Source organism: Rhinoderma darwinii, chromosome 9, assembly GCF_050947455.1.
Source record: "Rhinoderma darwinii isolate aRhiDar2 chromosome 9, aRhiDar2.hap1, whole genome shotgun sequence".
In the NCBI taxonomy this organism is placed as follows: domain Eukaryota; kingdom Metazoa; phylum Chordata; class Amphibia; order Anura; family Rhinodermatidae; genus Rhinoderma; species Rhinoderma darwinii.
The window spans coordinates 51,511,549-51,528,866 of NC_134695.1; the positions used below are offsets into that span (position 1 = coordinate 51,511,549).

The 17,318-nt window shown below is 41.3% G+C and overlaps 1 protein-coding gene across 1 annotated transcript; it reads left to right on the forward strand.

Moving 5' to 3' along the window:
- Positions 1 to 205: 205 nt before the first annotated feature.
- BEST1 (bestrophin 1) lies at positions 206 to 16,107 on the forward strand. The gene is made up of 9 exons (XM_075836980.1): positions 206 to 372; positions 2,087 to 2,181; positions 4,601 to 4,834; positions 6,103 to 6,257; positions 8,405 to 8,482; positions 8,944 to 9,096; positions 9,211 to 9,291; positions 12,209 to 12,360; positions 14,668 to 16,107. Exons 1-9 carry the CDS (start codon positions 221 to 223, stop codon positions 15,557 to 15,559), a joined length of 1,992 nt encoding a protein of 663 aa, XP_075693095.1. The 5' UTR covers positions 206 to 220; the 3' UTR covers positions 15,560 to 16,107.
- Positions 16,108 to 17,318: the final 1,211 nt, after the last annotated feature.

Here is a 17,318-nt window from a genome sequence, read left to right on the forward strand (position 1 = left end):
AATGCAGCTCCATTCACTTTAAAAGATCTGAGCTGCAATACCACATATAATCAATGGGCATGTGTGGCACTGTTTCAACCAAGCAGGCACGTTTTTCTAATTCTAGACAACCCCTTTAGGATATTACCTTGAAAAAAAAACAACAGATGCATATATCACACCATGTTATCTCTGTTATATATTATCATTATCTATCCAAGATGTAGGAGCACCTGAATATATGACGGTCACATACAGTAATCGTGTGGCAGATGCCAAGCTGGGGACCTTCTCCAGGTTGCTTCTCCGATGGCGAGGCAGCATCTACAAATTACTCTACCAAGAGTTTTTTATCTTTATTGGCTTCTACTTCATTATCAGCGTCACCTACAGGTACTAGTCTAGATATTCCATTTGACCTAATTTATATTATAATTACTTTTGTTTGCTGATGATCTTGTGACCTTGACAGAGGTCAAAGTAACTCAAAGATAACTCAACACTCATACTTGGGTGGCAATTAGATAGGAATGTACAATATAGAGTTATTCTTATTATTGAGCACCTCAACCGATTGGTATTGTATTGAGAGATGGCCTGGCCAGTGGGGGGTCCATGTAGTTTCAGCAGTCAAGTGGTATTCCAACAATAGACCTTTATGGCACATCTTTAGGGTATGTCCCAAATGTCTGATAAGTAGGAAACCCACTGGGGTCCCATATCTCTATTGTGCCTCTGAGCAGGAAAAAAATCCAGCTGTAATGGGGATGATAGGTGGGGTGAGTCGGTTGCGCATGTGTGCACCACTTTTTATTATTCAATAATGGATTATCCATTATAATGCAATTTGATAACCCAACCAAAGTTTCTCATGACTGTAGTGGTAACGGGCCCATGACCTTCCATTCCCGGTGGCCCAAAGCACACTACCCCTGCCTAGAGCAAAGACTTATTTAATACAGAATGGTAGGATACTTGGCAGAATGATAACTCTTGTTGAATGTAAGGATACATTCACACGAACGTGGCCAACCTTGGACGTTCGAGGTTCACCTTTGCGGGACGCATTTTGACGCGTCCCTCATAGACTAGCGTCTATGGAGGGATGTGTGAAAACGCAGGGATTTATTTTTAATGGCATATTCGGAGTTGGGAATGTCATTTTTTCCTAATGAGGTAATTGACATCCACCTCATGGGGGTTTTGCCTTTCTCTGGATTAGCACGGTAGGATTATAGGTTGGACTTGATGGAAATGTGTCTTTTTTTCATTCTTATCGACTATGTATTTACTGTATGTAACTATACATATATATTTAGAATTGAAATATATTAACATTTGTTGTTGCTTATTAGATATTCTTGGACTTTTGGATGCTAGGTGGATTACCACAAATCAGATCATAGTTTTGCATTGCTTGTGACTTAACCTTTAAATCTTTGTGAATCAGCAGCTATGTAATAATTGGGATTAGTGATACAGAAGAAACAAATGACCAATCTATTCTAAAGTATGCAATCTCTAAAGTTCATTCAATGACTCACCCATTAAGTCACTACTACTTTGTTTATTTTTGTACATGGGAATGAAAGATGATTTTTGGCATTGGTGGAAGGGTGGTCCCTTATTAGCTTACAGAAGACCTGTCAGATCTCCTGTTTTAGTAAATTATTATTTTTCACATAAAATAAAAATTCTGGAGTCAGAACTCTGCATTATGCCGTTCCTCTGTTATTCCACTTGGAATATATTGACAACTTGTCAATGGGGCGTGTCCCTACACACTGACACTGGCCAATCAGTACTGCCAGTTTCAGACCAGCCTATTGACAAGGGAAATGGTAATGCTCATTGATCAATTTATTCATACATTCCAGGAGGAATAACAGAGGAACGGCACAATCCAGCGTTCTAATGAAAAGATTCTCCAGAATTGTTATTTTTTGGGGAATACAAGTATATATTATAACAGATATGTCAGGAGAGCCTCACCTTCATAATATTTGTGCTTTAGGTTTTAGCTTTAAAATCAACTTGTTTGTTCCCATTGTTGACTATACTATTACATTGGTCACTATCCACTTACTTATCGTCATCCGTGCCACAGGCTCCTTCTTAATGAGCAGCAGAGAATTCACTTTGAGAAGCTGGCACTGTACTGCAACAACTATGCAGAGTTGATTCCGGTATCATTTGTACTAGGTAAGAGTTACTTAACTTTTATGAATATCTCATACAATATAAGATATAACACAGCTCATTAAAACATTGTTAAACCCCAGCAGTAAAATTAATTTGGGATGAACGGATATGGAAAATGACTAACTATTTAATCTCGCACGAGTTTTAGAAAAAAAGGATCTGCTATTTTTTCCACAGAAACAGCGCCACTCTTGTCAATGGTCCATGTCTGGTATTGAAGCTCAGCCCCTTTCAACTGCAAACTCTGTAAACACAATTGTTACACCATACAGTGATTCACCCAGATAGGCAAATAAACACACACATATATGTATACAATGGCATTTATATTATTGCCAAGAGATATAACGTGTATGTTCTGTAGTGTAAGAGCTATACCCTCCACCTAACCACCAATGACTTCACATACCAGTGCATGTAATGATGATATTGTATATAGAATTATACATTAAAATAAGTAAAGTCAGGTTTGTCCAGCATTGAGCAATTGCACAATTTCACCACCTTCTTATAACCTGTATTCTTAGGGCTAGTTCACACTGAGTGTTCGACGTGCCAAAAAACGGCCGAAATTGCGTCCTATTGATTTCAATAGGAGGCGGAGGCGTTTTTTCCCACCAGCGGAAAAAGACGCTCACGGGGAAAAAAAAGCGACATGACCTATCTTGAGGCGGTTTCCGCCTCAAAAACCCCATTGAAATCAAGGGGAGACGTAAAAGGTTTTTCCTGCAAAAAACGCTCGCGTTTTTTTCCTTCGCATGTTGAAGAAAGGGGTAAAAAAACGCATTAAAAAAACGCGTCAAAAAAACACGTGTCGTGCAAAACCACTTAAAAAAAACTGAGCTGATTTTTCCAGGCAGAATTTTCTACCTGCAAAAAAACTCAGTGTGAACTAAGCCTTATAATAGCTTTCTTATGTGGCTGGGTAGAGTGTGGGCATCCGTAGTGCTGGGGCACAGCATGACTGCTGCCAAGCTGCTTCTTCGCTTCTCTACTTTTATGCAGACCAGTTATCGGGCAAACGAGCGTTCACAGAACGCCCGTTCCTGATCATTGCCCTATGTAAACAGGGCAGCGATTAGCAGATAAACGAGCAAACTATCATTCATCGGCTGATTGTATCGTTTATGCTGCAAGAAATATTATTGTTGTCGGCAGCACAACTACCAGTGTAAACAGGGAAATGTGCTGCCAACATTATAGAAGTTTATGGGGACGAGCGATCGTAGTAATGAGTGTTGATTTCCATACATAACTTCTTGTGAAAGGAGCAAATGAGCGCAGATCAATGAGCTGTCTAGTTGATCAGGGCTCGTTTACACGGCCCATATGGGGCCATGTAAAGGGACCCTTAGATCTTTAGCTGTAGGCCAAGCAGATGCAGATCTAAGGGCACAGAGGGGGCAAGAAGGCTTGACAGTACTCAAGCTGCCTGTCATATATGGACTGGTAACCATGCTCACTCATTACATTGAGTTATGCAAGATTACAAGTCATCCCTATGTTCACTATAATCAGATTAGCCTCAATTTTTCTTTTCCATAGGTTTTGATCTCCATCTTAACCCACCATTGCATACATTATACTTATCACACTTCTAGTAGTCATTAAAAAGTTGCGTAAGCGTACTATGACCACCGGTAAACACTGCTGCCTACACATGAATGAGAGGTTTAAACTAATTTATAATGAGATTAAAAGTTCTTAGCTATGTTCAACAATGCCGTCCCGCAAAAAAAGAATATTTACAGGTCCGGACTAAAAGTTTTGTATATTTAGAGTCTATTACGGTATATGTTAGTCATTGTTCCAGTAACAAATGAATGTACTATTACACATACTGTATATACAGTACCTTGTGGCGTTTGTGGAACAATGAAAAGCACTGTAACCCAGTATTTTTACCTCTCCTCATTTGCACTATGTATATATTAAAGGAGTTCAGCACAGGACCCTCAGTATTATGAAAGGGCCACGGAGCTCCAGCAAGCACCAAGTCTCCTTTATTGTTTACACAGACACAATGGCTCGTCCACACTGTCAGCTGAGTTGCAGTACCAGACGCAGCCACACTTGTATATAGGGTGCCGGGGGGGGCAGAGTCGCACCCGATCCCCGTTTTGTTCTGGAGGACTCAACATGTCCATTCATTATACAAACAGTTCTATAGGAACTGTGTAATACTTCCTTTCTAGTATTCAGGTTCCCAGATTATAACTGATCGATGAGGGTCCCAGCAACAGGTGACTCTTGATGATCCCTTTGACAGAAAGAGATTGTTTAAACCGGATAACCCCCTTATTTCTAAAATGTCATCACTTAGCAATGTTTCATTTCCCAATATTACATATTCATTTCATTTTGAGTGGGATTGCGCTTTATTTTCAGTTCAGTTCTGCTTGTCTTCACTTTCTGTTAGGTTTCTATGTGACATTGGTGGTCTCCCGATGGTGGGCCCAGTATGAGAGCATACCCTGGTTAGATCGCCTCATGTGCTTGGTGTCCAGTAATTTGCATGGCACAGATGAACGAGGGAGGATGATGCGGCGGACACTTATGCGCTATGCCAGTCTTGCTGGGGTTCTTATCCTGCGCTCAGTTAGTACTGCTGTTTATAAGAGATTCCCCACTCTGCAGCATGTTGTGAATGCTGGTAAGTATGATGCTAGATATCAGTGGGGATGTAAACTACAGGTTGAATTTGTCTCACACTCAGTGCTATGGGTTAATCATGAATGTTCTGGCAGGGACTTGCATGAAAATCACAGGGCCCAATGGGAAATGTCACCATGGGCCACGATTGGGGACCCCACCCAACTTCAAATAGAGTGCCTTCCAACTGCACATCATTCCTCCTTTCACATAGAATATATCAGGAGGTAGACCACATCGAAATTACAGCGGATACACACACTCCGACTGGCACTGGCACTTTCCACTTGGCGCCTGAACTTCTGACTTCCAAAAGTGTAAAGGTTTTCATGATAACTGAAAGAAAAACAAAAACGAAACAGAATACAGGGAATCACGGTTCTTTGTCACAGCCCTTCTTAGCCATCTGCTCCATACCAATATTATGGACTGTCTCTGGACATGAGACACTCAAACATCATTTTTCTAGTGACATAAGTGAAACCAGAGAAACATAGAGACTCATATAAGTGTCAATATCTCGGTAGCATTAAATCAGATTCCAGCTGACAATTTCTAGTGCAGGTTTGAAAATCGGGCCTTAAAGAGGCTCTGTCACCAGATTATAAATGCCCTATCTCTTACATAATCTGATCGGCGCTATAATGTAGATAACAGCAGGGGTTTTTATTTTTAAAAAACAATCATTTTTTAGCAAGTTATGAGCAATTTTCAATTTATGCTAATTAGTTTCTTAATAGGCAACTGGGCATTTTTTACCTTTTGACCAAGTGGGCATTGTACAGAGGAGTGTATGACAGTGACCAATCAGCGTCATACACTTCTCACCATTCATGCCCATTTGTACTCAGCACAGCGTGATCTCGCGACATCATGCTGTGCTGTCACATACACCCACATTAACTTTACTGAAGTGTCTTGACAGTGAATAGATAACACCTCCAGCCAGGATGCGATGTCTATTCACACTCCTGACACTTCGGTAAAGTTTTTGTGTGATTTACTCGCGAGATCACGCTGTGCTGTGATTAAGTCCCACACAAACTTTACCGAAGTGTCAGAATTCCGATGTCACTGATAATGAGATATTTGGCCATCTAGTAAAGCGTCACTCTTTTTCTTTTTTTATTCATTTGGATCCAAATGTTCTATGCTTTCAGGGATGTACTGATTTCCTGGCAGGTACAGAGGCACCTTGGCTACATTTAGGCACTAGTGGACTGATATCAGGTCAAACTGTCTTATCATTTTTCTTTTCGATTATGACAGGCTTCATGACACCGGCTGAACGTCTGAAATTCGATGCTATTTCTTCTCCTCACAACAAATTTTGGATTCCATGTGTTTGGTTTGCTAACCTAGCAGTGATAGCCAGGACAGAGGGGCGGATACGTGACAGTGTTGTGTTGACGCTCATTCTCAAAGTAAGGGGGCGAATTTTGCATAGTACTATTTAAGTGTACAAGTAGATGTTTTTTGCAATTTCGAGGCAAAAAAGTATTTTTAGTGGGAATTCATTATACCTATTCTGATGAGTTTGCTATTATATATGTTCAAAGGTATATTTTAATATCATATTAATATTTTAGTAGCGCGCTTTCTATCAAATTCAAAATTCTAAAGACAGAAATCAAAATAAAATAGATGATACACAGTTTTATGCCATTTTGTACTATCTGCGTATGTCCCATAAATGAATATCCCTAATCCCTGTTCTAGCTTTTTGTGCTCACACTGCCTCCCGGCCACTTACTGATTACATGGTCGGGAGTTACGGATACAGCGTAACTCGCTAAGCTACGCTGTTTCCGTAACTCCCATAGTAGTGAATGGCAGTTACGGAAGAAGCGTAGCATGCGAGCTACGTTGTTTCCGTAACTCCTATTCAGTTCTATGGGACTTACGCAAAACAGCGTAGCTCAGCGAGTTACGCTGTATCCGTAACTCCCAACCATGTAAAAAAATAACTAGTAACGTAAAGAGGCACACCGCACCCCAAGGTTTTCAGGTCCCCTTATTTCTATTTGCGACGCAGTAAGATATTTCCAATTATACATTGCAAATAGAAGACTCATCGTGCCTCTCATTGAGGAACCCACCAACTTCACAAATTTGTCCCAATGTATAAGGCAGTCTGATGTATGCGGGGTGGACTCTTGGATACCAACAAGTGTCCTCTTGTGATTGGCCATGTTGAATTTTACCAACTGGTTCCTATTGTTTTTCTCCAAGATGTGCAGTGACAGAGGTCTGATAGTTGTGCAACCTCGGTAGGAATTACAACTCATGCACAGAGCCATATTATAGATCCGTAATACAGAACCTATAGAAATGTATAGGCCCATACTGTACCTCCATGTGCTTCTGATTTGATATGGAGACCCGCTGATTCATTTGGAATATTCCATCACATGTCGTATTACGGAGATGTTCTCCCCTCGAAGCATTGCTTCTAAGGGAGAATAGAATGAGGCTTTGCCGAGTGCATGATGCCTTAATTGAAGTTGAATTTGCTTGTTGTTGATATTGGGACTTTAAGACTGGGTTCACATATGGCGTAATTGTTGAGGATCCCGACAAAGATTTGGATTCAGATTTGAGGACAAATAAATGGTGGAAATTTTCTGCCATATGTGAAACCATCCTAATTGCTTGCTGAAATTTTTTTTTGAAAGACAATGGAGGGAATTTATTAAGACTTAATATAAGGAATTTTGTAGGAAGATGCGATACATTTATTAAGATGCGAACGTCTCTTAATAAATGTGTTGCATCTTTTGGCCGACTGTCAGCCGCAAATATGACACAACGACCGCAGCTGTGCTCCATCCATACCCCCCTTCCCATCGGACATACTGTAACATAAAAAATAAGCATACGCACATAACCGATCCTCTGCTTTCCTAAGTGTCCCCTCAGACTTCCTCAGCATGCTGCCGGTTAAACAAGGTACTGACACTGAGCAGCCTTACATGCGATGCAGCACTCAACATCATCAGTGCCTGGCGTCAGTACGTTGTAAGCTGCAGTATGCTGAGAAAGCCTGAGGGGACCTGGAGGGGAGAAGAGGAGCGGTGAGGTGAGTCTTCATTTTTTTAAATTTAATTGTCCATTCTGGGATAGTCTTATCGGGAAGGGGGCAAGGTACGAGGCCCTGCATGGTTCTTTATCTTCAGTCGACCCACAGAGTGAAATCTATGCCAGCTATAGGCTGGCGTAGATTTTCAATAAAATTTACACCAGATTTCCGTAGCTTATAATAAATTAGTTGGACCGCTATTGCCCTTTCCACTTTTTAGAAACCAACCACCTATTCACAAAAGTGGGGAGGGCAGCGCAAAAAGGCCAAAAGTCGCAATTTGAGACTTTTGGGCACGTTTGCAAATTTCTGTGCTAGTAAAGTGGCGTAGAAAGTTTGATCAATTTCACCCAATGAATTCATGCGAATGGCCAATGCCCAATTAAAGCACTTTATGACATTTCAGGGATTTGACCGTAAAGCCTGTTAGTTTTGATAGCTATACACCCTTATACTGACTAATCAAACATTGTCACTTGTTCCCCGTCTTAGGAACTGAACTCTCTGCGCACAAAATGTGGGAGGTTGTTTGGATATGACTGGATCAGCATTCCCCTAGTCTACACTCAGGTGCCTCCATTATTACCTGTCTGCTACACCAATCTTTATTCTGCAACATTCATTCATTTCTTCTGTTGTCCGCCTCTCCTTACTTTCATTCTCAAGCCACGAACAATGTACCACAGTGGTCCACATTTATCAAAAAGGCATTCTTGACGTTTTTAAAGGCTATGTACACCTTTGAAAACAGGGACATGCAGGACCCACTGTCGTGGACCCCGTCAGTCCCGCTGATCTGACGGATTCAGGAGTCAGCGCAAGATACAGCTGCTGTGCATACAGGATACAAAGCAGCTGTATCTGAAAAAAGTAAAATTGCTTGAAAAGGTGTACATAGCTTTTAAACTGCCGTAACTAAAGTGGGATACATCTAAAAGAGGTTACAGCAAATTTTTGTTCCTCAAAATTGGGTAGCCATGCTTCCTTATATCCCCTTCATATTCCCTTCATGTGTTGTTTTTTCTCCTTAGGTGGTCACAGTGGCTGTATACAGTTTCTTCCTGGCTTGCCTCATTGGCCGTCAGTTCCTGGACCCACAGAAGGGATACCATGGGCATGAACTAGACCTCTATGTCCCAGTGTTTACCCTCTTACAATTCTTTTTCTATGCTGGTTGGTTAAAAGTAAGTCTTTGTTGGGTGCACTAAGTCCACACATAGACATATTGTGCTAATATATTTCATGATGTTTTGTAGAAATATATGAAATGACTACAACAACACTTGTGTATTTTCCAGGTGGCTGAACAGTTAATTAATCCGTTTGGACAAGATGATGACGACTTTGAGACCAATTGGTTAATTGACAGAAACTTACAGGTAAAGCTGGAACAATTATAAAGTCAAGTCTGAGAATATTGTAGTAACTTCTCTCCATTTGTTTTGCGATTTGCAAGTCCGCACACAACTAATTGATCATTCAATAACTCATAAGAAGGTAGTTCGACCATTGACCTTTAAAGCATATCCTCACCCTTAAGCCCAACGCACACGATGCGTATTACGTGCAGGTTTGCCGCACGTATTTTCGTGCGGCAAATCTGGAGCATAATGCAGTACCTGCAAAGTAAATGAGATTTCAAGAAATCTCATCTACACGTTGCAATTTTTTTTCGGCACGGAAATTGAGCTATTTTCCAATCTGCGGCATGTCAATTTATCATACGTTTCCGCTTGTGAATTGTATCTGACTAGTTTTAAAAAAAACACCAAAATCCGCAGCATTAAAACGCACCCATTACCGCATCAAAATGTAAAAACCGCATCTAAAAACGCATAAAAAAACGCACAATTGAGTGCAGATTTTATCTGCGGAATTGTTTTGATTCAGATTTTCTGCACCCAATTCCACAACGTGTGCATGTAGCCTTAGGGTATGTTCACACGCAGTGACCAAAAACGTCTGAAAATACGGAGCTGTTTTCAGGCAAGAAAAACAGCTCCTGATTTTCAGACGTTTTTGTAGCAACTCACGTTTTTCGCTGCGTATTTTACGGTCGTTATTGGAGCTGTTTTTCTATGGAGTCAATGAAAAACGTCTCCAAAAACTTCCCAAGAAGTGACATGCACTTCTTTTTCGCAGGCGTCATTTTACACGCCGTATTTTGACAGTGACGCGTAAAATTAAGCCTCGTGGGAACACCGTAAAACCCATTGAAAGCAATGGGCACATGTTTGTAGGCGTATTAAGGGAGTTTTTTCAGGCGTAATTCGAGATGTAAAACGCCCGAATTACGTCTGAAAACACTGCGTGTGAGCATACCCTAATTGTATCAAGCAAATTGGCTAATGGCACCCAAGAAAGGGAGAATCAGGAGAGAGCAGGTCGGGCAGCGCACTGGCTCGGCTGTCCTTGTAACTTCCATTGACAACAATGGAGAAAGCGTCACGAATGTCCAGTCTGCTTTCTCTTGATTCTCCCTCCATTTCTCAGCTGCCATCGCCAGTATTGCCTGGCAAAAACAGAGGTTGTGCTATAAATGTCAATAGTTGGAATACCCCTTTGTACTGCATTGTATATAAAATAGTCATAACCTTATTGTGACCTATGGCTCAAGTATTGCAAAATGAACAAAAAGGACAGCATCCGAAGCCAAAGTCACAACAGTATGCGTGGTGCAAGTCAACAGAAAGGGGCTCTGTCCAACTGGCCCCGACACATAACTCAAAGGATAACTATGGCTAAAGTAGGTATCCTTTGGGTTTTGGGGAAAATGCAAATAAATGAGTATACCTACAGTGAAGGAAATAAGTATTTGATCCCTTGCTGATTTTGTAAGTTTGCCCACTGTCAGACATGAACAGTCTAGAATTTTTAGGCTAGGTTAATTTTACCATTGAGAGATAGATTATATAAAAAGAAAAAAAAAATTACATAGTCAAAATTATATATATTTATTTGCATTGTGCACAGAGAAATAAGTATTTGATCCCCTACCAACCATTAAGAGTTCAGCCTCCTCCAGACCAGTTACACGCTCCAAATCAATAGTGGTGCAATAGTAAGAAAATGGAAGACATACAAAATGACTGTCAATTGACATCGATCTGGGGCTCCATGCAATATCTCACCTCGTGGGGTATCCTTGATCTTGAGGAAGGTGAGAGCTCAGCCGAAAACTACACGGGGGGAACTTGTTAATGATCTCAAGGCAGCTGGGACCACAGTCACCAAGAAAACCATTGGTAACACATTACGCCGTAATGGATTAAAATCCTGCAGTGCCCGCAAGGTCCCCCTGCTCAAGAAGGCACATGTACAGGCCCGTGTGAAGTTTGCAAATGAACATCTGGATGATTCTGAGAGTGATTGGGAGAAGGTGCTGTGGTCAGATGAGACTAAAATTGAGCTCTTTGGCATTAACTCAACTCGCCGTGGAGGAAAAGAAATGCTGCCTATGACCCAAAGAACACCGTCCCCACTGTCAAGCATGGAGGTGGAAACATTATGTTTTGGGGGTGTTTCTCTGCTAAGGGCACAGGACTACTTCACCGCATCAATGGGAGAATGGATGGAGCCATATACCGTCAAATCCTGAGTGACAACCTCCTTCCCTCCACCAGGACATTAAAAATGGCTCGTGGCTGGGTCTTCCAGCACGACAATGACCCGAAACATACAGCCAAGGCAACAAAGGAGTGGCTCAAAAAGAAGCACATTAAGGTCATGGAGTGGTCTAGCCAGTCTCCAGACCTTAATCCCATCGAAAACTTATGGAGGGAGCTGAAGATCCGAGTTGCCAAGCGACAGCCTCGAAATCTTAATGATTTACAGATGATCTGCAAAGAGGAGTGGGCCAAAATTCCATCTAACATGCGTGCAAACCTCATCATCAACTACTAAAAATGTCTGACTGCTGTGCTTGCCAGCAAGGGTTTTGCCACCAAGTATTAAGTCTTGTTTGCCAAAGGGATCAAATACTTATTTCTCTGTGCACAATGCAAATAAATCTATATAATTTTGAAAATGTGATTTTCTGTTTTTTTTTTTATATAATCTATCTCTCACTGGTAAAATTAACCTAGCCTAAAAATTCTAGACTGTTCATGTCTTTGACAGTGGGCAAACTAACAAAATCAGCAAGGGATCAAATACTTATTTCCTTCACTGTATATGGATGGATATATAGGAGTATATGGTCATGTAACCTATAAGATTTTGGAACGCTCCTCCTAAATTACTAATTAATTTATGCATAAATCTTTTGATCACTGATTCATCGATCTCCTCCATCAGGTGTCTCTGCTATCAGTGGATGAAATGCACCAAAATCTCCCTCCACTAGAAAAAGATATATATTGGAATGATTCAGATCCTCAGCCACCTTACACTGCTTCTACGGTAGAGACTCGCAGACCATCATTCATGGGCTCTGCCTTTGATATAAGGTAAAGAAAGTAGCTCCACAAGAGTTGAAAAACAAAATATTTCTTAAAAGTTGAACTTTGCACAATGCAAATAAGAGAATGAAAATAATTCAAGGGTGGTCATTGCTTTGGCTTCGTTCACATCGGCGCCAGGGTCCCATTCCGACGTTCCGGACCCTTACTGACACAAACGGAAACCATAGGTTTCCGTTTCCATCACCATTGAATGAAGCTTTAGGATGTGGATAATTTACATGGTCTGTGGTGTTCTCATGGGTTTTTAGTGTTTGAAGTTACCAGCTGAAGCCTGCAACAACTCAAATACCCCCTAAGTTAGGCTTCGTTCACATCTGTGCTAGGGCTCCGTTCCGACATTCCGTCTGAGCTTTCCGTCGGAACGGAGCCCTGACAGACAAACGGAAGCCATAGGTTTTTGTTTCTGTCACAATTGATTTCAATGGTGACAGATACGGTGCCAATGGTTTCCGTTTGTCTCCGTTGCCTGGGTTCCATAGTCTTGGCGGAATCAGTAGCGTAGTCGACTGCGCTATTGATTCTGCCAAAACGACGGAACCCTTGCACAACGGAGACAAACGGAAACCATTGGCACTGGATCCGTCATTGAAATCAATGGTTTTCGTTTATGTCAGTCAGGGCTCCGTTCCAACGGAAATGGAGCCCTGATGCAGATGTGAACATGGCCTTAGTTTTCTGCCACTTTTATTTGGCCAATCTGTATGGATTCTAACACTTCCAAAGGAGACATTTTGCACATAAGTCTCATGCCCTGTAAGCTACCTCCTACACCTTATCTGAGATTAGATACTCTGCATAGCTATACACAAAATATTTCTTTACTATGTACCTAAAATGCTTTGACCATCCCACCAAGACCATCTGCTGCCATGTTTCCATGAGTTTTCACGGTGTCGTCACCCTAAAGGCATAACAGTTAATTCTCCTTATTCTTTAGTCTCCAAGCAGGAAAACATAATCAAATCAGCTCATCATAGGAAGATCACATGTAATTTTCTATTGCTTCATTAGCCAAACAGAAGCTCCTGGGCCCTGATGCAAAATCTACAATAGGGCCTTTCTACCTACTATGTGCCATACTGGTGCCTTATTATGTGGCAGAGGGGTCTTTGGGGCCCCATCAGGCACCAGGGCATAGGTGCAACTGTTACGTCTGCGGCCTTTAAAGCTATGCACCTACGTCCCAACACGACATCTGTATAGAGGAAACTTTGTACACGGTTATAAAATTCGTATATTGTTCCAGTTAAACTAGTATATTTGGAAGATATACATTTCTCCTAAAGTGCTTTGAGAAACATCTAACCATAGAAGAACAAACAGTCAAGTAGCCACAGTGACGGCCGCCATTATGTGGCTGAACCAGTATAACAAAATATATAAGAATTGATGCTAAACTCCCATCTTTCTACTATGAAATTAACTATGCAACATATATTTTTCTTTATCTCATTTCCTCTTTGTCTTACATCAATAATGGCACCAGTAAAAATGTAATGTTCTCCTCAACTACCGCCTGTTAAAATGACAATATACTGCAATACATCAGTATTGCAGTGTATTGTACCATTAATCTAATGATTGCTGGTACAAGTCCCCTAGGGGGACTAATGAAATGTGTAAAAAAAAAAGTTAAATAAAGTTTTTAGTAGAATAAAAAAAAATAAAAGTAAAAAAAAAAAAAAAAAAACTTTTCCCATCAATCTAATTTCAGTTTAATCTAATTTATATTTAGTTGGCGGGCAATTTTTCTGTCCGATTTTTTTTAACTAAGAGTGTTAGGCTGTGTTCACACTGAGTTTTTTTTACGGGGAAACTGCGTCAGAAGCTGTGCCAAAAAACGTCCGAAAACCCCTCCAATTGATTTCAATGGGAGGCAGAGAAGAAAAAGAAGCATCATGGCCTTTCTTCAGGTGTTTCTGTCTCTGACCTCCCATTGACATCAAAGGGAGGCAGAGAAAGCGATTTTCTGTGCATTTTTTGCCCGTGGCGTTCAATGGCCGCGACTGAAAAATGCTGCAGAAAATGCGGCAAACATTGTGCAGGCATATCAAAATCTGATCAGATTTTTCCGCCTGCAAAAAACTCTGTGTGAACTAGGCCTTACCCTTAGTCGGGGACCGCTGGGTGGAATTTCCTGTAGAATTCAAATCAAAGTTCTAGAACTGATTTATTAGATATTTTATATTTACTAACTTACCCTGGCTTTCTGTTCTGCCAATGATCTGTTGCATACTGACCCTTCGATGAATTACAGTATCTGACATTATGTTATTAATCTTTACCTTACAGTTTGCAAAAAGAGGATTTGGAGTTTCCACCTCTTGAGCAGATAAATGAAAATGAAGAGGCCAATCACTCTACCCCATTAATTGGGCCACTTGGGCGTCTTCTGGGAGTCCACTCTCCAAGTCCACATCGTTCCAACTCACGACTGAGCTTGTTGATGAGAAGAAGAAGTGGGATTCCACCTGGACTCCCCCATCGAGATACTGGAAATCCTAGAGGTGGAGAGGACCTACGCGATCTAAACGTTTTCATGTCTACACCTTTGTATGAGAGGCCAGGATTTTATAGTGCTCCTCAAACACCACTTAATGGAGGTCCAACATACTGTCCTCGATTTCCTGCTCATGGTACTCCAAACCTTTGTCACGCACAAAGAAGCAAGAAGATGGAGACATCTAATGAAAACGCAGACGAGACAAATAGTTTATCCCCTAGTTCTAAAGAGTGCTTTGTGTGGCCCCTAGGAAGCACGGATGAGCAGGAGGAAGAAGTTGCGGATAGTGTTGAAAGTACCCCCTCACTGAAAACCGATCAACCGGTGCAGACTCCTTTACAGATTCCTAGGGTATTACCACTTGCCCAGCGCTTCTCTACATTACTCCAAGGAAACCAGTCCCTGGCCTCACCTGATGCTCTGCACACCCCAGGGCGCAAGACAACACGACCTATCTTCTCATTCTCTCCTATGAACTCCCCAAATTTGCATAGAGCGGCTTCCAGAATCTCTCATGGGCAGACAGAAGTAACCTCTGAAGGTGGAACCAAAGAACAGAATGGATCTCAATGTTCTTCTCCAAAAGACTCTGGCATAAGTCTGACCGAGGGAGACTTTACACAGCTTATGGAAGTAATCATGGAGGCTGGGGAGCCATGTCAGCAAGGACAGAGTAGTTAATAAAAAGAGAAAAAACAAAAAGTACATTGACCTCATGAGAAGGAAAAGCAGCAGCGTGCAAATATATGAAACGTAGAGAGGCTTCAATACAGGGATTACAATGGGCAGAAGAGGACGTGCCAGTTGTAAGTCACGTAGTCTGTTCATGAGCTTTTTAGTGAACAAAATGGAATTAGACAATGACTTCCTATGAAAGTCTTTCACCCTTTTATACTCAGAAGTAACTTTACAAATACATTGTAGAAAATATACTTCATTTGTAGAAAAAAAAATAATTACTGTTCACCATGGGCTGTCATAAAATGTGTTGTCTCATGAAGATAACCCCTGTTTAAAAAGAAGCCAGCGCAATGATCGTCAAGGGTCTGGCTTCTCTAAGTACCGGCGGACCAGCTGTTATTGCCCCCGAAAAACATACCAATAGGGAATTTAGATTGTGAGCCCCAATGGGGACAGTAAAAGAGGACCACTGTACAGCGCTGCGTAATATGTTGGCGCTATATAAGTAACCGAAATAAATAAATAATAAATATTGCCGGTGGAAGATGCGCCAGGTGAAATGTAGCATTATTTGCCAGCTGTTTGAATGGTCATTCATGTCACGCATAGATGACACAGGCCTGCCAGATCAGAAACCGCCCATAGAGCGCACTCCCCTACTTATGTTTTGTGCAGTGGGGGAGAAAATAAAAACCCAGAAATGTCCGGTTCCATTCACACGTTATGGTTGAGCTGTGGTTAGCGCTGCATAAAAATAAAAAAAGAATTGCATCCGAAAACTGCATGCATTTTTACAGCGATTTGATGCATTTTCCAATGCAGATGCGATTTTGTGTGTTTTCAATGTCGTTTTTAATGCGCATGCTCAACCGCAACGTGTGAATGAAACTCTAAATTCCAGCATGCCAGGTTGCCGCTTAACCAGCGTTTCTCTATTTTCGTCACTGACCCACCTCTGGTCTCTGTGCAGCCCCGGCCTCCTGTGACGATGCTGCAGCCCATGTGAAAGCTACAGCCTGTGATTGGCTGCAGCAATCACATGGGATAAAATCTCATCCCAGGCAGCAAGCACCAGAACAGCCAGGGAATTACAATATTACATTATATTTTACATTTAAATTATTGCAATGTATGTAGATCTAAGATTACTGCCGTAACAAATGGTGTTGAGGATGGAGATAAAGTTGTGGCTGTGAGATGGATGATAAAATGCATTACTTTGGACCGTTACGTCACCTGAGCTTCCCAACGCATGAATTTAAGAGGCCAGTGACTGATTCACACTGTACAGTATAGTTTTGCTGCAAGATGGAAGAGAATAGTCTACTGCGCAATTCCATCCTTCAAAGAAAAAAATAAATTTAATTATACGGACATATGCGGGCTGAGATCAAGAGGACATTCTTTTGGCCCCAGTCGGGCTAATGGAGCCCTATGGATATATTCAGCATGTACGTCCGGAGCTTCCCTGATGTACATGCTAGACATGGAGAAAAACCTTGAGACGTGAGGGCCGTAAAAAAATAATTAAAAAACACACTAGAGCCAGCAGTTCTCAGGTAGAGCGCCTGGCCATGCAGCAGTGCTCACAGACCACATTAAAGAGGCTCTGTCACCAGATTTTGCAACCCCTATCTCCTATTGCGGCAGATCGGCGCTGCAATGTAGATAAGAGTAACGTTTGTTTTTTTTTAAAAACGAGCATTTTTGGCCAAGTTATGACCATTTTTATATTTATGCAAATTAGGCTTTATTAAGT

Excerpts from the sequence above, each read along its gene's own strand:
- BEST1 (XM_075836980.1), top strand. The coding sequence starts at position 221 with ATGACGGTCACATACAGTAATCGTGTGGCAGATGCCAAGCTGGGGACC. Across the intron at positions 373-2,086 it reads ATTATCAGCGTCACCTACAG|GCTCCTTCTTAATGAGCAGC; the intron begins GTACTAGTCTAG and ends TCCGTGCCACAG. Across the intron at positions 9,097-9,210 it reads TCTATGCTGGTTGGTTAAAA|GTGGCTGAACAGTTAATTAA; the intron begins GTAAGTCTTTGT and ends TGTATTTTCCAG.